The sequence below is a fragment of the Taudactylus pleione genome, unplaced genomic scaffold (assembly GCF_031769625.1).
Source record: "Taudactylus pleione unplaced genomic scaffold, aTauple2 ptg000070l, whole genome shotgun sequence".
NCBI classification, from domain to species: Eukaryota; Metazoa; Chordata; class Amphibia; order Anura; family Myobatrachidae; genus Taudactylus; species Taudactylus pleione.
This window is the reverse complement of record NW_028284472.1, coordinates 2,902,365-2,923,759: the sequence shown is the minus strand read 5'-3', so window position 1 is coordinate 2,923,759 and position 21,395 is coordinate 2,902,365. Positions and strand designations below refer to the sequence as shown.

The window sequence follows — 21,395 nt, the reverse complement described above, 5'->3', positions numbered from 1 at the left end:
AGCCCTGTGTGTGTGTGATGTGTGGGGCTGAGCTGCTATAGCCCTGTGTGTGTGTGATGTGTGGAGCTGAGCTGCTATAGCCCTGTGTGTGTGTGTGTGATGTGTGGGGCTGAGCTGCCATAGCCCTGTGTGTGTGTGATGTGTGGGGCTGAGCTGCTATAGCCCTGTGTGTGTAATGTGTGGAGCTGAGCTGCCATAGCCCTGTGTGTGTGTGATGTGTGGGGCTGAGCTGCTATAGCCCTGTGTGTGTGCGATGTGTGGGGCTCTCCTGGCTGAGCTGCCATAACCCTGTGTGTGATGTGTGGGGCTGAGCTGCTATAGCCCTGTGTGTGTGTGATGTGTGGGGCTCTCCTGGCTGAGCTGCCATAGCCCTGTGTGTGTGTGATGTGTGGGGCTGAGCTGCTATAGCCCTGTGTGTGTGTGATGTGTGGAGCTGAGCTGCTATAGCCCTGTGTGTGTGTGATGTGTGGGGCTGAGCTGCCATAGCCCTGTGTGTGTGATGTGTGGAGCTGAGCTGCTATAGCCCTGTGTGTGTGTGATGTGTGGGGCTGAGCTGCTATAGCCCTGTGTGTGTGCGATGTGTGGGGCGCTCCTGGCTGAGCTGCCATAACCCTGTGTGTGATGTGTGGGGCTGAGCTGCTATAGCCCTGTGTGTGTGTGATGTGTGGGGCTCTCCTGGCTGAGCTGCCATAGCCCTGTGTGTGTGTGATGTGTGGGGCTGAGCTGCTATAGCCCTGTGTGTGTGTGATGTGTGGGGCTCTCCTGGCTGAGCTGCCATAGCCCTGTGTGTGTGTGATGTGTGGGGCTGAGCTGCTATAGCCCTGTGTGTGTGTGATGTGTGGAGCTGAGCTGCTATAGCCCTGTGTGTGTGTGTGTGTGATGTGTGGGGCTGAGCTGCCATAGCCCTGTGTGTGTGTGATGTGTGGGGCTGAGCTGCTATAGCCCTGTGTGTGTAATGTGTGGAGCTGAGCTGCCATAACCCTGTGTGTGTGTGATGTGTGGGGCTGAGCTGCTATAGCCCTGTGTGTGTGTGTTATGTGTGGGGCTGTCCTGGCTGAGCTGCCATAGCCCTGTGTGTGATGTGTGGAGCTGAGCTGCTATAGCCCTGTGTGTGTGATGTGTGGGGCTGAGCTGCTATAGCCCTGTGTGTGATGTGTGGGGCAGAGCTGCCATAGCCCTGTGTGTGTGTGATGTGTGGGGCTGAGCTGCCATAGCCCTGTGTGTGTGTGATGTATGGGGCTGAGCTGCCATAGCCCTGTGTGTGTGTGATGTGTGGGGCTGAGCTGCCATAGCCCTGTGTGTGTGTGATGTGTGGGGCTGAGCTGCCATAGCCCTGTGTGTGTGTGATGTGTGGGGCTGTCCTGGCTGAGCTGCCATAGCCCTGTGTGTGATGTGTGGAGCTGAGCTGCTATAGCCCTGTGTGTGTGTGATGTGTGGGGCTGAGCTGCTATAGCCCTGTGTGTGATGTGTGGGGCAGAGCTGCCATAGCCCTGTGTGTGTGTGATGTGTGGGGCTGAGCTGCCATAGCCCTGTGTGTGTGTGATGTGTGGGGCTGAGCTGCCATAGCCCTGTGTGTGTGTGATGTGTGGGGCTGAGCTGCCATAGCCCTGTGTGTGTGTGATGTGTGGGGCTGAGCTGCCATAGCCCTGTGTGTGTGTGATGTGTGGGGCTGTCCTGGCTGAGCTGCCATAGCCCTGTGTGTGATGTGTGGAGCTGAGCTGCTATAGCCCTGTGTGTGTGTGATGTGTGGGGCTGAGCTGCTATAGCCCTGTGTGTGATGTGTGGGGCAGAGCTGCCATAGCCCTTTGTGTGTGTGATGTGTGGGGCTGAGCTGCCATAGCCCTGTGTGTGTGTGATGTGTGAGGCTGAGCTGCCATAGCCCTGTGTGTGTGTGATGTGTGGGGCTGAGCTGCCATAGCCCTGTGTGTGTGTGATGTGTGGGGCTGAGCTGCCATAGCCCTGTGTGTGTGTGATGTGTGGGGCTGTCCTAGCTGAGCTGCCATAGCCCTGTGTGTGATGTGTGGAGCTGAGCTGCTATAGCCCTGTGTGTGATGTGTGGGGCAGAGCTGCCATAGCCCTGTGTGTGATGTGTGGAGGTGAGCTGCTATAGCCCTGTGTGTGTGTGATGTGTGGGGCTGAGCTGCTATAGCCCTGTGTGTGATGTGTGGGGCAGAGCTGCCATAGCCCTGTGTGTGTGTGATGTGTGGGGCTGAGCTGCCATAGCCCTGTGTGTGTGTGATGTGTGGGGCTGAGCTGCCATAGCCCTGTGTGTGTGTGATGTGTGGGGCTGTCCTGGCTGAGCTGCCATAGCCCTGTGTGTGATGTGTGGAGCTGAGCTGCTATAGCCCTGTGTGTGATGTGTGGAGCTGAGCTGCTATAGCCCTGTGTGTGTGTGATGTGTGGGGCTGAGCTGCTATAGCCGTGTGTGTGATGTGTGGGGCAGAGCTGCCATAGCGCTGTGTGTGTGTGATGTGTGGGGCTGAGCTGCCATAGCCCTGTGTGTGTGTGATGTGTGGGGCTGAGCTGCCATAGCCCTGTGTGTGTGTGATGTGTGGGGCTGTCCTGGCTGAGCTGCCATAGCCCTGTGTGTGATGTGTGGAGCTGAGCTGCTATAGCCCTGTGTGTGATGTGTGGGGCAGAGCTGCCATAGCCCTGTGTGTGATGTGTGGAGCTGAGCTGCTATAGCCCTGTGTGTGTGTGATGTGTGGGGCTGAGCTGCTATAGCCCTGTGTGTGATGTGTGGGGCAGAGCTGCCATAGCCCTGTGTGTGTGTGATGTGTGGGGCTGAGCTGCCATAGCCCTGTGTGTGTGTGATGTGTGGGGCTGTCCTGGCTGAGCTGCCATAGCCCTGTGTGTGATGTGTGGAGCTGAGCTGCTATAGCCCTGTGTGTGATGTGTGGAGCTGAGCTGCTATAGCCCTGTGTGTGTGTGATGTGTGGGGCTGAGCTGCTATAGCCCTGTGTGTGATGTGTGGGGCAGAGCTGCCATAGCGCTGTGTGTGTGTGATGTGTGGGGCTGAGCTGCCATAGCCCTGTGTGTGTGTGATGTGTGGGGCTGAGCTGCCATAGCCCTGTGTGTGTGTGATGTGTGGGGCTGAGCTGCCATAGCCCTGTGTGTGTGATGTGTGGGGCTGAGCTGCTATAGCCCTGTGTGTGTGTGATGTGTGGGGCTGGCCTGGCTGAGTTGCTATAGCCCTGTGTGTGTGTGATATGTGGGGCTGAGCTGCTATAGCCCTGTGTGTGTGTGATGTGTGGGGCTGAGCTGCCATAGCCCTGTGTGTGATGTATGGGGCTCTTCTGGCTGAGCTGCCATAGCCCTGTGTGTGTGTGATGTGTGGGGCTGAGCTGCTATAGCCCTGTGTGTGTGTGATGTGTGGGGCTCTCCTGGCTGAGCTGCCATAGCCCTGTGTGTGTGTGTGATGTGTGGGGCTGAGCTGCCATAGCCCTGTGTGTGTGTGATGTGTGGGGCTGTCCTGGCTGAGCTGCCATAGCCCTGTGTGTGATGTGTGGAGCTGAGCTGCTATAGCCCTGTGTGTGTGTGATGTGTGGGGCTGAGCTGCTATAGCCCTGTGTGTGATGTGTGGGGCAGAGCTGCCATAGCCCTGTGTGTGTGTGATGTGTGGGGCTGAGCTGCCATAGCCCTGTGTGTGTGATGTGTGAGGCTGAGCTGCCATAGCCCTGTGTGTGTGTGATGTGTGGGGCTGAGCTGCCATAGCCCTGTGTGTGTGTGATGTGTGGGGCTGAGCTGCCATAGCCCTGTGTGTGTGTGATGTGTGGGGCTGTCCTGGCTGAGCTGCCATAGCCCTGTGTGTGATGTGTGGAGCTGAGCTGCTATAGCCCTGTGTGTGATGTGTGGGGCAGAGCTGCCATAGCCCTGTGTGTGATGTGTGGAGCTGAGCTGCTATAGCCCTGTGTGTGTGTGATGTGTGGGGCTGAGCTGCTATAGCCCTGTGTGTGATGTGTGGGGCAGAGCTGCCATAGCCCTGTGTGTGTGTGATGTGTGGGGCTGAGCTGCCATAGCCCTGTGTGTGTGTGATGTGTGGGGCTGAGCTGCCATAGCCCTGTGTGTGTGTGATGTGTGGGGCTGTCCTGGCTGAGCTGCCATAGCCCTGTGTGTGATGTGTGGAGCTGAGCTGCTATAGCCCTGTGTGTGATGTGTGGAGCTGAGCTGCTATAGCCCTGTGTGTGTGTGATGTGTGGGGCTGAGCTGCTATAGCCCTGTGTGTGATGTGTGGGGCAGAGCTGCCATAGCGCTGTGTGTGTGTGATGTGTGGGGCTGAGCTGCCATAGCCCTGTGTGTGTGTGATGTGTGGGGCTGAGCTGCCATAGCCCTGTGTGTGTGTGATGTGTGGGGCTGAGCTGCCATAGCCCTGTGTGTGTGTGATGTGTGGGGCTGTCCTGGCTGAGCTGCCATAGCCCTGTGTGTGATGTGTGGAGCTGAGCTGCTATAGCCCTGTGTGTGATGTGTGGGGCAGAGCTGCCATAGCCCTGTGTGTGATGTGTGGAGCTGAGCTGCTATAGCCCTGTGTGTGTGTGATGTGTGGGGCTGAGCTGCTATAGCCCTGTGTGTGATGTGTGGGGCAGAGCTGCCATAGCCCTGTGTGTGTGTGATGTGTGGGGCTGAGCTGCCATAGCCCTGTGTGTGTGTGATGTGTGGGGCTGTCCTGGCTGAGCTGCCATAGCCCTGTGTGTGATGTGTGGAGCTGAGCTGCTATAGCCCTGTGTGTGATGTGTGGAGCTGAGCTGCTATAGCCCTGTGTGTGTGTGATGTGTGGGGCTGAGCTGCTATAGCCCTGTGTGTGATGTGTGGGGCAGAGCTGCCATAGCGCTGTGTGTGTGTGATGTGTGGGGCTGAGCTGCCATAGCCCTGTGTGTGTGTGATGTGTGGGGCTGAGCTGCCATAGCCCTGTGTGTGTGTGATGTGTGGGGCTGAGCTGCCATAGCCCTGTGTGTGTGATGTGTGGGGCTGAGCTGCTATAGCCCTGTGTGTGTGTGATGTGTGGGGCTGGCCTGGCTGAGTTGCTATAGCCCTGTGTGTGTGTGATATGTGGGGCTGAGCTGCTATAGCCCTGTGTGTGTGTGATGTGTGGGGCTGAGCTGCCATAGCCCTGTGTGTGATGTATGGGGCTCTTCTGGCTGAGCTGCCATAGCCCTGTGTGTGTGTGATGTGTGGGGCTGAGCTGCTATAGCCCTGTGTGTGTGTGATGTGTGGGGCTCTCCTGGCTGAGCTGCCATAGCCCTGTGTGTGTGTGTGATGTGTGGGGCTGAGCTGCCATAGCCCTGTGTGTGTGTGATGTGTGGGGCTGTCCTGGCTGAGCTGCCATAGCCCTGTGTGTGATGTGTGGAGCTGAGCTGCTATAGCCCTGTGTGTGTGTGATGTGTGGGGCTGAGCTGCTATAGCCCTGTGTGTGATGTGTGGGGCAGAGCTGCCATAGCCCTGTGTGTGTGTGATGTGTGGGGCTGAGCTGCCATAGCCCTGTGTGTGTGTGATGTGTGAGGCTGAGCTGCCATAGCCCTGTGTGTGTGTGATGTGTGGGGCTGAGCTGCCATAGCCCTGTGTGTGTGTGATGTGTGGGGCTGAGCTGCCATAGCCCTGTGTGTGTGTGATGTGTGGGGCTGTCCTGGCTGAGCTGCCATAGCCCTGTGTGTGATGTGTGGAGCTGAGCTGCTATAGCCCTGTGTGTGATGTGTGGGGCAGAGCTGCCATAGCCCTGTGTGTGATGTGTGGAGCTGAGCTGCTATAGCCCTGTGTGTGTGTGATGTGTGGGGCTGAGCTGCTATAGCCCTGTGTGTGATGTGTGGGGCAGAGCTGCCATAGCCCTGTGTGTGTGTGATGTGTGGGGCTGAGCTGCCATAGCCCTGTGTGTGTGTGATGTGTGGGGCTGAGCTGCCATAGCCCTGTGTGTGTGTGATGTGTGGGGCTGAGCTGCCATAGCCCTGTGTGTGTGTGATGTGTGGGGCTGTCCTGGCTGAGCTGCCATAGCCCTGTGTGTGATGTGTGGAGCTGAGCTGCTATAGCCCTGTGTGTGATGTGTGGAGCTGAGCTGCTATAGCCCTGTGTGTGTGTGATGTGTGGGGCTGAGCTGCTATAGCCCTGTGTGTGATGTGTGGGGCAGAGCTGCCATAGCGCTGTGTGTGTGATGTGTGGGGCTGAGCTGCCATAGCCCTGTGTGTGTGTGATGTGTGGGGCTGAGCTGCCATAGCCCTGTGTGTGTGTGATGTGTGGGGCTGTCCTGGCTGAGCTGCCATAGCCCTGTGTGTGATGTGTGGAGCTGAGCTGCTATAGCCCTGTGTGTGATGTGTGGGGCAGAGCTGCCATAGCCCTGTGTGTGTGTGATGTGTGGGGCTGTCCTGGCTGAGCTGCCATAGCCCTGTGCTGCTGTGTGATCACTGATCATGTGATCAGTCAGGCGGGTGTAGGGCGGAGGGGAGGGGGTTATATAAGAGGAGTCCTGGGCGCTCTCTGGCTGATCTCTCCGGCCCATCAGTGTGACTGCAGCAGCCCAGGTAACACAGCACATCTATAGCCTCTGCATAGGGTGTAGGCTCAGAGTCTCTGCTGTTCTTTCTCATACAAAGTAACAATACACAGCCAGTGAGTGTTTTCAGCTGCTGTGGGACCAGAAGTCTCAGCAATCCGTCTGTATCCGCTGTATGACTGGGATAATGAGGGATGTGCATGTAGTGTGTGCCCGGCGGAGAGGTTATAGTGTAGCAGGGGTGTAGTGTTGCACTGTAGCATGTGATGTGGAGGGGGGATCTGTACCAGCAGGCCAGGCTATGTGCCCCCTGTGCTTGGGATTCCCCCACCCCAGGGAGCCGCTGATCACAGCATAGTCACATTCTGCAACACTGTATTGTCCTCCTCATAGTAACTAATCTGTATGTAATGGCTAATGACCTGTATGCACCTAATAACCAGTATGTGTGATCATATTTATAGAACAGCAACAATGTGTATGGTGATTATGACCTGTGTATAGTAGTAATGACCTGCATATAGCAGTAATAACATATACGGTGACTATAACCTGAATATAGCAGGAATAACTTGTATACAGGGCTGTGCAGTCACATGATTGCTCCTTGTTTACAGCATGGCTCCCCTGGAAGTGACCATATTGGGAGGGGTCACACTTTTATACTGGTGACTGGGCAGCAGAGAGGGGGAAGGGTGCTCATTGTCTGCTTTATATAGTGACTATAATTCCTGTCCTGGTCCATAGTCATTATTGAGATGTGGTGTTACTATAACATATGTAGTACATTCTAACATGCTACGCTGGTGATAGTTGAAAGACTGCACTTAGCAAACGTGTCCACATTGCGCCATGCGATTCCTCCGCACCTGCATACTGTACGCTATGATGTGCACTGCGATCGCGCTATTGCGTTATGTATGCAGTGCAGGTATCTGCTCACATACTGTTTTGTGCTGTGTGGTGCGATTTGCTGTGCCAGTGGCAAGGATATAGCTGGGTATATATCTATATCCTTAGGAGTCCCTCAATGTCTGATACTTGGGGAAGATTTTATTACAGCTTGTATTGTATGCCTATCAGTATTTATTACAGGCTGGTTCTGTGTGCACCTCTGTAGGCTGATCCCAGCCCAATTTCAGTGCAAGTCATCAGAAGCTGATCAGTGGCTTCTGTGCGTAACTGAATCTGCCCCTTGGATGGTGCTATAAGTTTTACTTCCAGCTTAGTTACTATGATTTAATTTTTCCTTTTGGGGGAGGGGGGGGTGTTAAGTGTCTAAACAATATCTTAATAATCTATAGGAGATAATGAGCCCTTGATCCCCCCCCTCCCCTAACATAAGAAGTTGGTTTCTTTTTCCCCCCAGCAGAACATGTGACCGCGCTTCTGACGCAGGCTTACACATCTGTGATCTTTGCTCTTCTAAAAGTTGTCTCCCTGATGTTGAGTAATAACAATTCCCACATTACGCAATAGACCAACAGCTCTGCTGACAAACAACTAACTCTCGGTTTATTCTAATTCTCTGAATAACTCATCTGTGACCTATAAGACCTCAGTGCCTGGAGACCTGTGAACCTTCACACCTAAGCACTCATTGTATAATATCCTCTGCATGTTCTGACATGACCCTCACATTGTGTAAACTAGCTCAGAGAATCTACCAGCCCAGTGACTTCTATTAATCACACAACACCAATGCGTAGATTGTGGAGGGGCCCTGAATTTTGTGTGAGTTTTGTTTAATGACTCAAGATCTCAAACACTAAAGTTGAACTTTGCAGCCTAAAACTTCATGGTGCCCAAACATAACTTATGCCACTGGTGTAATTGGTTACCCCGTACGTCACAAATCGCAGAGGTAACATTGAATATTTTACATTGTTTCAATTGCAGCTGAAATGTTGTAGAGCAAAACTGGTAAAGGAGTGCGGGGAGTGGAATTACTTTTCTTTCAATTGAAACTGCAACTACAAAGGTACATCTTATGGGGAGATAATAGATGTGATTCAGGAGATGGTAGATCTGGCCAGACAACTGCATGTGTGTGTAATGCATTAACTTGAATGTACTAGACTGACAACTGGGCAGGACAGTTGGAGTTGGCACAAGTGGCTGGCTTATACACTGGCTTCTGTACTTCTCCTGGTGGTTATGCTACAAACTGCTTTGTACAGAAGGCTTATCTGGTCCATGGTTAAACTATTCCAGTGCATATAAAAATGATCTATGTTTATCTATGAGCAGTAAATTGTTGTGAATAGGTGTGTGCTCCACAGGGTACAGCGAAAAAACATAACGAAACCCCGATACTAGGTTTTAATCATACAGCAGGATGGTTGTAGCAGCCTAAATGGCTTCCATGGATCCGGAGTAAAGTGTAGCTTCTACAGTACAAAATATCTTAAATCCTATTTTCCAATTGTATTAGAACATTAAACCGCACTCCCAAGTAGGGTGATAAAACTTTCACAAGATACTTGTGGGGTCCTCGGTGCAGGGATTTGCTCCCTTCTGCCGTTCAAGGGGTGATTTTCTACTTGCCCATAATATTTTAGATTTTCCTAGAACTCTCATGTTAAACTTCCTGAGGCCTAATAATACCTGGTATAATTTAACCGGTGTTTGGCTTAGTGGAGGGATGTACAGTATGTCTGACAGTATAGCCTAACTGGTGTTTGGCCTAGTGGAGGGATGGTCTCCTTTCCTCCCTTCCTACCCCTTCTGTGTCACACCAGTTATGGTGCGTACACATGGGACGTTTTTTTTGAACGATTTGTCGTCAACGACAAATCATTCAATCAATCGTTCAGTTTCAGAGGTATAACGATGAATGAAAATCACAAAAGCGCGCTCCCGTTTGTTTGTGGTCTTCATTCATCGTCCGAACTTCCTGTCCAACCTGACGATATTGTTAGGTTGGACATGTTCGGGGATGAGGGAGAGGGAGCCTGGAACTGAACTAAATCGTTGATTTAGTTCAGTGTTGTGCTCAGTGTTAACAACACTAAGCACAGGACGATTTTCGTTCGGGGAGAAACCCTCCCCTTTAGAATGTAAGCTCTTATGAGCAGGGCCTTCTTCCCTCTTGTGCTTCTCCTTTACTTTCATTTACTACTTCCTCCCCACTAGGGCACCTAACACTTGGTTGCTTATGCTCTGCTGCTTATCTGGGTGTTATGGTTGCTAATATAGCAATATATATTATCAATGTCCTGTATTGTATTGTTCTGTAAGTCACTGGTCACCTATTTGTCTGTGTACTTTGTAAGGCGCTGTGTAACACTTGTGGCACCATATTGATGATGATATTATTATGGACAGTACGTCTGGTTGTATAGCCTAGCCAGTGTTTGGCTTAGCGGAGGGATGGACAATATGTCCGGCACTATTGGATGTGAGTGATGTCATTGGGGTGTGGCCATCTTTTGGTAAGGACACAGGACAGATGGAGAGCTGCAAACACCGCCCCAGGTCTTCTCTTGGCCTACGCTCGGGCCTAACCTAATATGGTCAGACATATGCTTTTCCCTGTGCAGTTTAGCAAAGGACACTGGTGTGATGGTCCCTCTCTTTAGGTCTTCTAGTTGAGTCTGTCTGACACTATTTGCAGTATGCTTTTGCTGCTTGGTTTATGAGTAGTTGGTGCAGGGAGGTGGTCCTCAGGTGGGATTATTCCTGAATGCTAGTCATTGGTCAGGTTGTGAAGTGATTGGAGGATCCCATTTATACTAGAGTTCAGGTGTCTGCCCGTGACACCGATGCTGGCTGTGTACATACTCTCCAAGGTGACCGGTTACACTACAGCTCTGGTTTCTGTTTAGACCACAAATACATTTCTGAAATCTTGGCTGAACACCAGCCAAGTCTCTGCTGTATTGTCTAGTAACACGAGCCTCTGCTCTCAGTATGGAGGTGGTCCACATGCTCCGATATGTATGATAAATACACCAAACTAAAATAACAAGTAAAGCACCTTTTTTTTTTTTTTTTATTTCTTTATTAAACTAAAATACATTATGGGCATGATTCTATTCTACGCGAAGTGAATAGCGCCAGGAATCGGCTCCCGGAGCTATTCAATTCATATGCGCTGCTAAGCCTGACTAGGATTTCTTCTCGCATCCCTCCAGGGATCCGAGCAGAAATCCGACAAGTCCACGCGCGATGCCGTTTTCTGCCCTTAGCACCAGGAAAACAGCACCGCGCTGGGAAGTTGACAGAGAATGCCTGTTCTCGCGCCTAAATACCCTGTTTAAGGTGCGAGAACGAGCCTTCCCCCGACCTAATGTCTTGCAGAATTGAGGAGCTCGTTCATGGCCCTACTTACTTCGCGTTTAATTGAATCGTGCCCCGATGATCCTTTATTGCTGATCTGAATAATCTACATTAATTAGCTCAGTATTTATCGCTAAATAGTTCTATCATGCTCTTTCATTCCTCTGCAGGCTGCCATTTTAGGAGCGAGAATCTAGTTTCACAGAGCAGGCAGGTTGTGACTGACCTATTTGCAGACTTGCTTTGCACAAATGCACAGTGTGGACTAGTTGAGTTTTACACAGGGTGGGGGTCAGTGTGATATCGCAGCAATTCAGTCTCTGCTTTTTGACCTGTATGAGATCCCATGAGCACAGTCTCCTAGAGATCTGTGGGGAGCTTTAGCTGTCTGTAATGGAGGGGAAGGTGATGACAGGCTCCATTTCAGCTCTTTTAATGTAAAGTTAAGGCCAAAGCTAATTAACTAGGTCATTGTGTCTGGATGATGGGAGGATACAAGGAGAGTAGCCTTGGTCCATGCAGATGGCACCCTGACTTTGGGCCTGATTCAGAGCCGGACGCAATTAGCGCTCGCTCGTCCAGAAAATAGGGGTGGCTATTCAAATGAACCGTTCGCTCTTTGCGGTCTGTTCACGCCTCTAGGTCTGAACGAGCGAACAAAACTTGCGGTCATTTTTTAAAAAAATACGCCCCCTGGGCGCTCACATCCTACGTCATGTCCGCTATTTATTAGATCGAGTACATCGACCAGGGTATGAACTGCTCGCTATTCTTGTGGGTGGCTTTTGCTACCACAATTTTGTGAGCAGTTCTGGCTATAAAATAACCCAGTGACGTGGTCAATGACGCTGCTGTTTTAATTATGCACACCCTTAAAACGCCCGTTTTGACCTTTAAGCACGCCTGCGTTCGGATCTCCACTCCCCGTTTTCAAGCACCTTCCCCTGTTACCACCCACATACGCCTCCTCCTGTCACTCAAATTATCAGGCATTCGCTATTTTGCGAGCACATGAATTTCGACTGCACTGACTGGTTCGCGCTTGCGTTTAACGATCCGTATGCATGCGCAGTTGGGCAAACATCGCTCGGAACGAGCAGCTGCTTACGAGCGGCTCTGAATCAGGCCCTTTGTACTGATCCCCTGACCCCAGTGCTGCAGCCATACAAACCACTGGCACACTAAATTGATGGTCTGCGTCCTCAGTATGGCTGCCTCTGCTCAGTGTAGGTGATGACTGTATGGGGCACACTGTGGATTGATGGTCTGCGTCCTCAGTATGGCGGCCTCTGCTCAGTGTAGGTGATGACTGTATGGGGCACACTGTGAATTGATGGTCTGCATTCTCAGTATGGCGGCCTCTGCTCAGTGTAGGTGATGACTGTATGGGGCACACTGTGAATGAACAACCTGTACTCACACTATTTCTTTCCACAGAGGGAGTCCTGCAGCAATGTGGCAATCGGTGGCCCTTCTCTGCGCCCTGGCAACAATCGCCAGCTGCCGCAATGTTCCCCATTTTGCACCTTTGTCCAATGACATGGTCCACTTCATCAATAAGATCAACACCACATGGAAAGTGAGTATCATGACTGAGGTTCAAGATGTAGTAATTCATTCAATTTGAAAGAACGTGAATCTGGACACGGCACTACCGGAGCTGGGTCAGGGCCTGTTACTGTGACTGTATATGAATCATACTGGCTTGTGATTCCCTAATTTGTCTGGTCATAGTGCTATAAATGGTTACTCAGATTGTACTCTCCGTTGCAGCAGGTTGTGCATTCACCAGTGCTATGGTAACGTGTTTGGCCAGCTGTCACTGGGTAATTCCAAGGTAGCATTCCATAACTTTGCTGTCAATCTCTCCGGTAAGTGTGGAGAATTCCCCTGTTGCACCAGATATAAAATGTGATTGAGGTCAAAAGTAATGTGGCAGTAACCCAACTTTTTAGTGGATACACTTCCACTCTTAAATTACTTTAGACACAATCCGAAGACCACTACTCAAAACACGATATCTGGCATAAGTCCCCTTCAGGTTACACCACAAAATAAATGAAATTGTGGTCATTAGATCAGTGTTTCAGAATTCTAAGGTTACATAATTAACCAGATGTCGTCCTAATTTTACACAAAGAGCCGTATTCAATTTGAGCGGACCCGTGATGCTTTTCCGCCTCCCAGACTTTTTGCCTACATCGGGTGTTTTGTAGGTGGAAAAGTATCGCGCATGTGCCCGCATATCCCTGTATTCAATTTGAAAGAACGTGAATCTGGACCCGGCAAAACTTAAACAAGTGGAAAGTACTGTCAGATTTGGGGAAATTAGCCTGACACCCCCCAAATGATGCTCTGACATGGGGTTCCCTATGGTACCCCCCGATTTGGCTTGCTGAAGGTATTTGGTGTTTTTAAACGGGCTCAATAGCAGCTAAATAGCGTTTTTGTATAAGTGGTGCAGAAGAGTATTCAGGAGGTTTTTTTGCAGAAAATAACTTATTGCAGCAAATTTGGGGTCCTTGAAAATGGGGGGCCAGCATATTTTATAGTTGCTAAAGTTAAGGTGAAAAATCCACCTGCCGCAAGCACCCGCAATGAAAAACACCTGGGGCATACTTGGGGACCCCCCCAGAGTCAAGTTCGCTATTTTTTTAACTTTGTCCCCCAACATTTTTTTTGGGGGGTGTTAAATATTTAACAGTTTTTGACAGTTTACCTTTGGGGGACTGTCTGAAGGCTGCAGGGGGGGGTTCCTGCCAAGTTGCACCCCAAAACCCCAATTCTGCACTTTTTTCTGCCTGCTTTTCATAGGCAAAACTTTTCCGCCTATAACATTGCATTGAGCGGAAAGTCTTTCAAATTGAATATGGCGATCCTTTTCTGCCTGGCGAAATGACTATTTCGGTGAAACTTTTCCGCAGATTCTGCCTTTTCACCTCAAATTGAATACGGGCCTGAGATTCTAATGTAATGTGGTAAACTTACTTTACAGACCAATCTATTACTGTGTGGCCTGGGTACTTTGGCTAAGATATTTGTAAATGTATTTAAAGAATTGCTCACCACCAGCCAACTATAACTGGTGGCATCTACTTTATCCTCCTTCAGTGCAAAGGACCAGTGTGACTTGACCTTCACACTTTTGATGTATATTGTGAGCAGGACCCTCCTACCTGTCTGTTATTACCCCAGTCTTGTTATTACCGTTTAGTTCCCAATTGTAAAGCACAATGGAATATACTGGTGCTTTGTAAGTAAATGTTAGTAAATCACGTCACACTGGGGAGGGGGGCATCTAATGTCCTGATCTTCCCCCATCCTGCCTTCAATAAACCCTGTGGCACCCTCATTTAATGCAGTAGGTAGCATGGTGAAAGAATTGTACACTTTGACAGGCTACCATATTATTATGCCTAAACATTTTAGGTGCTTAATAATATGAAAGCATTAGTCAAATGCAGGGTTTTTCATCTAGAATCCTGATCTGTGCAGTTATCGTAATACACCTTTGCAAAACCGCAAAGGTAAGGGACCTATCCACTGGGTGACCTGAAAGACTGCACGACTAGCGTTCAGACCTTTAGGTCGCCGAGGTGCGTTGCCCGCACTGAATGGTGTTCACTGAACGTCATTCTGTGCAGGAGCCCAACCTATCTCTGAACATGCCGAGCCTGACTCTTGTTGGGTTGATGGTCATGTTCAGTATATAGTCGGGCTAGGCAAGGGCCCAGCGTGCACGTGCATCGCTGGTCCCTGCCGGCTATCCATTACACGACTCTCTGTACGGTGCGACCAAAACCTCCTCCTGATTTTGGTCAGATTGTGCAAAAAGTCGTGTAATGAATAGGGCCCTTTACTACTGCTCAGTAGAAAACCCATTTGCTTTTAGTTCATGGTTTTGCAATCTCGGTAAATGCCTTATTTGCCCATTTTGGTTTAGTTCTGATGCGTGAGGAGATATAAATAAGCTAATTATATATCAAATTCAAAGGCTTCTGGGGGAAAAACAAGGTCTAATTTGGGTACTGCATGAATAAATTACTCTTTGACATTGACCACGCCACCAAAATGGACTCTGCACAGTGAGCAAAGCCTTGGGAGTAAAAGGGTTAAACACCAGACAATTAATGCGTTTGGTGATCCTATGAGTGGGCACTAACAATGTATGTCATCAACATGGCACATCCCTACTGTGCTGCATATTTGAGCTGGCGTCTTGAGCATCTGCTGGTGCGTAAATCTGGCTGCCTCTGGTAGGCGCAGGGAGCCCTAGAATAACTCCTTTAGCCTGAATAGTTCCAGTGCTGATGTTTACGTACATCTGTGAAATCGTTGGAGGAAAGTCTCTATTATAGCCATTGTATAACTAGGTTCCCTCTGTTCGCGAATGGCAGCAGTGTGTTGGTAAATGTGGGAGATTCCTGTGCAGTGTAATGTGTAAGATCACATGTTCTCAAACTCTGTCCTCAGGACCCCAAACAGTGCATGTTTTCCAGGTCTCCTCACAGACTTGCAAGTGACGTGACATTGGCTCCACCTGTAGATCTTTTAAAATGTCAGTGAGTAATGACTACACCTGTGCACCTGCTGGGTGACCTGGAAAACATAACCTGTGTGTGGTTCTGAGGACTGAGTTTGCGAACCTCTGGTAGATGATGGGTGTAAACTCAGAATACAGTTCAATTAATCACTAGCATGACATGAAAGATCCCCACATTGAATTGTCTGGCAGGTGGTTTCCCTGCATATATTCACTTTATACAAGGCCTGCTTGTTGGGAGATCTATCAAAGGTCAATTCTTACCACATGTTTTTATTTTTACATTATTTTTTTTTCCCCCTTGTCTTGCTCTGCAGATTACAAATTTGATTTTAAATAAATATAGATGCAATGTAGATCTCTACATTTTCATACCTCAAAAAAAACCCAGTGTCTTCCTGTAAGCTCACTTGCAGATATAATCTACATAATGAAAGTGAGGGCAGGTAGACGCCAGTGTGATCGGTCAGCTGGAACAGTTACACAGTAGTACTTGATTACTTTGATACCAGTGGATCTGGAGGTACATAACGTCTCAGACAATAAGCGGTAATATTAAAATTGCTTGTGACTGACTGAGCTTCTAACATTTTTATTTCTGTGGGCAATGCTTCTCAGAGTTCTGCTCCCACTGAAATACATTGCCTATTTGAGTATTAGGGGGTTTGGTGTAAAACTGCTTAAATGGACAATAGATTACAGAGTTTGAGTGATGGGATTAGAGACTTTATTTGAAGGATTTTTAACTCCTGAACTACCCTCGTGGTGTCTTGTGCATTGTTGCTCCTAGGAGGTTGGGTTATTAGTATGGAGTGATTATGTAATCACTGTATAGGCCTTTCTATAGCGCTCTTGATGGTGGTTTGACCACAAGGAGGTGTGAATGGTAGTACTGGTTACACAGCGTTCTTTGCTGCTTAATTCAGAAACTGTTGTATTTCCTTGTCATCAGGCTGGACACAACTTTGCAGACACTGACATGAGTTACGTGAAGAGGCTCTGTGGAACTATACTTGGTGGAAGCCACAAATTGCCAATCAGGTGAGATTAGGGTTCTATGATAAGCTCACATAATGGTGGCCAGTGGGGTTTTGGTGCCCTCTCCTATAAACAGATTCTGACAATAAGCTTACCTCCCAACGATCACCCAGTGTTAATCTAGACCCGGGGTTCCCAACCACAGTCCTCAAGGCACACTAACAATCCAGGTTTCAAGGATAGCCATGCTTGAGCACAGGTGTCTTAATTAGTACCTCGGTTATTTTGATTTAACAATCTGTGCTGAGGCATGGATATCACTAAAACCTGGACTGTTGGTGTGCCTTGAAAGACCGAGGTTGGGAAACAGATCTAGATCTACAAATGTTTTTTTTTTTTTTACACAATGCTAGTGTTGTACATTAACCGTATTAATGGTCTCCTTGTGTATCTGACTTGTTTCTTCCTCTAAAGCTTAACACTGTATTTTGCCCCTATTAAAGGTACTCGTTTGCCGAACAGATGGCCCTTCCTGATAACTTTGATTCCCGGGAAGCCTGGCCAAACTGTCCCACCATCAAGGAAATTCGAGACCAGGGTTCATGTGGCTCTTGCTGGGTGAGTAGAAATGGGCGCTGTCAGCAGAAGGACTGGTGAGGACTAAGGTCTCCTGTGTGTTCCTTTTATCTAATGCACCTTGTGTCTGTCCCAGGCCTTCGGGGCGGTGGAGGCCATTTCAGACCGCGTCTGCGTGCACTCAAGCGCCAATGTGAATGTGGAAGTATCAGCAGAAGATCTGCTTTCCTGTTGCGGGATGGAGTGTGGAATGGGGTAATGGCTTCTTTCTAGACTCTTCTCTGTAATTTCTCATGGCTTCTGTCTCCTTTCAAACGGTAATCTGCAACCCGCAGCTTCCTCGGTTCTTCTAACAGAACACTGTAACGCTGCTTATGGAATGTGCTCTCATAGCAGTTAGACTTATTGGTAAAACTAGCACAAAGGGGGAGATGTCTCAAGCCTTGGAGAGTAAGTAGAGCAGCTGCCCAAAGCAAGCGACCAATCAGCTTCTAACTGTCACTTATCTATCACTCTAATGCTTGATACATCTCCCCAAAAAGATGGTATGCAATGGAGGTCTACACTGAATCTGGTACCAGTTTCCAAAAATGCCCTAAATACATTAAGAGTGCAGATTTACAGGTAGTTTCTGAGGTGACCCTTTTTTCCGAAATTTGTGATGCAGAATTTCCCATTTCAAATACCTATTCTGACACTGTCTACCCCTATGGTGGTCTTAACAGTAACTGGACTGTATCCATTGTGTGTTAAACCCCAATGTGTGTTTTCCCCCTAGTTGCAATGGTGGCTACCCCTCAGGTGCTTGGAAATACTGGACAGAGAAGGGTCTCGTGTCCGGGGGCTTGTACGACTCGCACATTGGTGAGTTTTCTGACATGCCGCAATCGCCTGTTACTCATGCATAGTTTCTGGTGTGTAACAGCGCCCCCTTCTGGTGAATGTGCTGTAATCCCTCCATACGTTTGTGTCCAGGCTGCAGGCCGTACTCTATCCCTCCCTGTGAGCATCATGTCAATGGCTCCCGACCATCCTGCAAGGGAGAGGAAGGAGACACTCCGAGCTGCGTGAAAAAGTGTGAGGACGGCTATGGGCCAGACTACAAAACAGACAAACACTTCGGTGAGTACAGTCTCCAGTCCATCATGTGTCCTACGAAGGAGTTCTCTCCCAGGCTTCCTGGGACACTGCTCTTACAGCGTATGGAGACCTCCTACTCTTATGTGTGGATCTTGTGTCTGTGTCACAAGTTTGGATTCATCTTATTGGTTATCCAAGATGCTGGAGACCGGGATAAGGCAATAAGATAATAAGATGCCCTTTTTGACATCCGAACAGAATGTAAAACCCAACTGCTCATTTCTAATTGGATATAGACCCTTATTTTTAGATGTCTAATAAAGCTATTTTGACTTGTAGGTTCTGACTCGTACAGTGTCTCAAGCAGCCAGGAGGAGATAAAGGCGGAGATCTACAAGAACGGCCCGGTAGAAGGCGCATTCACAGTGTATGAGGACTTCCCCACATACAAGTCCGGTGAGTGACCAATGGGTTGTCCTGAGGGACTCGGTCCACATGCCAGAATATATGAAAGGGGGAGATGCATCGAGCAGTGTAACGCCTGGAGATGTGGAAAAGTCTCCCATAGTATCCAATCTGCTTATATCTATCATTTATTTTAGAATATACATGTTAAATGCTACTGTGAAGCCGATTGCTTGGTTCATGGTCACTATGTAATATGACAAATGGACAGCTGTGAATGGATTGGGACATTGCTATATAAAGGTCTGTGATGCCAGTGTGTGCCCGTGTGTGGATTATGGCTGTCATGTCTGTTCTGTGATGGGTAACACAATTGTAATAGATTTATATTAATCAGATCTGAGAAACTTTAGGGGGTATATCAGATTGACCCAACTGTTGCCCTGTGACTGCCATTGATTCCATATACAGACTATGCGATCAGTCTGACTGATCCAATGCACGCTCACATTGCAGGCGATCACAATACTGTAATGACCGTTATATTAGGGTGTACAATGGGTTAGATGGCGGTATTTAGCGAGATGAGCCTATTGCAGCCTTCTCGGGTTGCTTACCACATGGAACGTTACATAATCAACATGACAAGTCCACTTTCTGTTGACTTGCAGCACATTTAACCATACAGACATGGCATTGGTAACATGCTCTGACATTTTAAACTGAATAGAGTTACATTATATAGTACTCTTAATAAAATGTATTCTTATAAACTCTGTAAAAACATATTTTTCCTGTTAGAGCCCAATATAAACACTTGGGGGTAGATTTTCTAAGGCTGGGTACACACAAAGATTTTCTGTCCAACCATCCAACTAGTTGATTGGTTGGAATGGAAATCTGGTAAGGTATGGGAGTAACTGATGATCAGCAATTTGCTCCTAAATGCCAGAAAACAGATGAAAATGGTCGTCAGACAAGTTAGTTAAATGTTTGATCTAAATAATTTGTTCAAACAGTTTTGCTACCAAATGCCGGAAAATGGACAAAATTGCTGATTGTCACTTGCGTTCATACATTACCAGGAAGGGGATGTAACAATATAATCTCTCTATTTAACATGTTTAATCGGCTGTTTGTAGTGTGGTAACTATGTAACCTATGTCTTACCCCTAGGTGTTTACCGCCATGTCACTGGAGAGGAGATCGGAGGCCATGCTATTAAAATCCTGGGCTGGGGTGTGGAGAACGGAACTCCGTACTGGCTATGTGCCAACTCCTGGAACACCGACTGGGGTGCTAACGGTACGGCCTGTTACTTCTGCTTGGTCCAAGGTGGATAAAATAGTGCTGCCACCAAATCGTGTATGTGACTGGTACAGTCTTGTGGTCAGGCCATGTTCTCATCAATACTGGTTCCAACACTTCACTAGAAACTAGTGGCTCAGTGCCTCATGTCTCAGTGAGGCCATTCTGTCCTTGTAAATAAGATATATTCTCTGGGCAGAGCCACAATTGGTTTGTCTCTGGCAGATCGACAGTTAAATTGTCGACCCCAGCAACAGGGGACACAGTGGTCTAACCCAGGATGCAGATGTGTTCATGCGATTTGCAGCATTTTAGAGGTGTCCTATTTAGTCCTTATAGATCCCCTAACAGTACATGATCTCCTCCGTAGCACAAGTGAAATACACACCACATGTGGACCTCTTAAAATGTGTTGCACAGGAATAGTCATTACTGGCCATCAACTGGTAGATCTGGAAATCATGCACGGTTGTGTCCCTGAGGGCTGGAGTTGGGATGCACTTGCAACAGAGTTTGATTTTGCTTTGAAGAGATGCCCTGAGTTGCAGGGTTCACAAGACCCTACGGATGCACTGAGGGCGGCATGCCAGGTTTACAGAGCTGAAGTGCCCTTGTGTGAGGGAAGAATTACTCCTACAATTTAACTTTGTCTTAGTGATGGCGAATGAGCTCTTGGGATGCTGTGCTGCTAGCCGCATTGCAGCAATGGCTCTAGCAAGCTCGCACGTTACACCAAGCTTCATTCATTAATAGCAAACTTTTGCTATTCTGCGAATCTGCTTCTTACAGTGGAAATCCTTTTAAGATATGTGTATCTTATTTATTTTTTTGTAGTTTTCTGTATCATCTTACTCCAGAGTCACAATTAATCCTTCGCTCTCTTCATATAGGCTTCTTCAAGATTCTGCGCGGAGAGGACCATTGTGGAATAGAGTCTGAGATTGTCGCAGGCATTCCCAAAAATTGAGAGGAGATCCCACTAGAGCTGTAGCTGCGAAGCTGGCTTTATGCACATTCTTTTAGCGGACACAGAATTTTTAACTTTCAGTAAACAATGCAATGTTCAGTTGGACTTTTTAAACTTTTTTTTTTTTGTTTGGGTCAGTCGCTGGTTTAGCACAAATGATCTGTAGCTATGCCTTCTAGTCCTATTACTGGTAGGATGGACAACGTGTGTGAATGATCTCCCATCGTCCTGCCAGGGCTGTCGGCTCTTCTGCCAATAGTTGGCGCTAACTGGAAGAGCCTTGGCGCAGTAATGAGATGTCTGTCAGACTGTTATAAGTTTATACTGAGGGGAAAGAAATAATGAATATTTAGAAAATACGCTGTGTGGTCTTAATTTGTATTTTGCACTGGTTTTATTTCCGATGCCTCCCATCTCTTCCCTACACTCTCTCTCTTCCCTGACATTGCAGCATTGCTGCGTAAGAAGCCAATTTTAATTTTGCCATAAATTCTGCAAGCAGATGAAATCATAATGGTGTCTATTGTCCTTGCGCCAGGGTAGGACAGCTGCCTATTGTGTAATGTGATTTTGCCTTTACAAAGATGACTATGTAAGCAGATTGTAAAATAGATTTTGGGTTTTTTTATCTGTAAAGTGAAACATTTGTTTGCCAATAAAATGCCTTGTCTTCCCTTTTTTTTTTGCACCTCAATTTATTAAATGATCTATCTCTTGATTAAAGAGAACACCCTAGATTTATCACTCCATTTGTGGGCATAAATGATTAACCACGTTGC

General features: G+C 48.3%; 1 protein-coding gene across 1 annotated transcript; it reads left to right on the top strand.

The window, feature by feature from the left end:
- Positions 1-6,417: 6,417 nt before the first annotated feature.
- Positions 6,418-21,294, top strand: CTSB (cathepsin B). The gene is made up of 10 exons (XM_088467217.1): positions 6,418-6,506; positions 12,197-12,338; positions 16,255-16,343; positions 16,784-16,898; positions 16,993-17,111; positions 17,635-17,720; positions 17,832-17,978; positions 18,276-18,392; positions 19,518-19,646; positions 20,540-21,294. Exons 2-10 carry the CDS (start codon positions 12,213-12,215, stop codon positions 20,614-20,616), a joined length of 1,005 nt encoding a protein of 334 aa, XP_088323343.1. The 5' UTR covers positions 6,418-6,506; positions 12,197-12,212; the 3' UTR covers positions 20,617-21,294.
- Positions 21,295-21,395: the final 101 nt, after the last annotated feature.

Bases quoted from the DNA above. Each gene is read 5' to 3' on its own strand.
- CTSB (XM_088467217.1), top strand. From the start codon at position 12,213: ATGTGGCAATCGGTGGCCCTTCTCTGCGCCCTGGCAACAATCGCCAGC. The intron at 17,112-17,634 runs GTAATGGCTTCT...TTTTCCCCCTAG, and splicing joins GGGATGGAGTGTGGAATGGG to TTGCAATGGTGGCTACCCCT. The intron at 19,647-20,539 runs GTACGGCCTGTT...CTCTTCATATAG, and splicing joins CACCGACTGGGGTGCTAACG to GCTTCTTCAAGATTCTGCGC.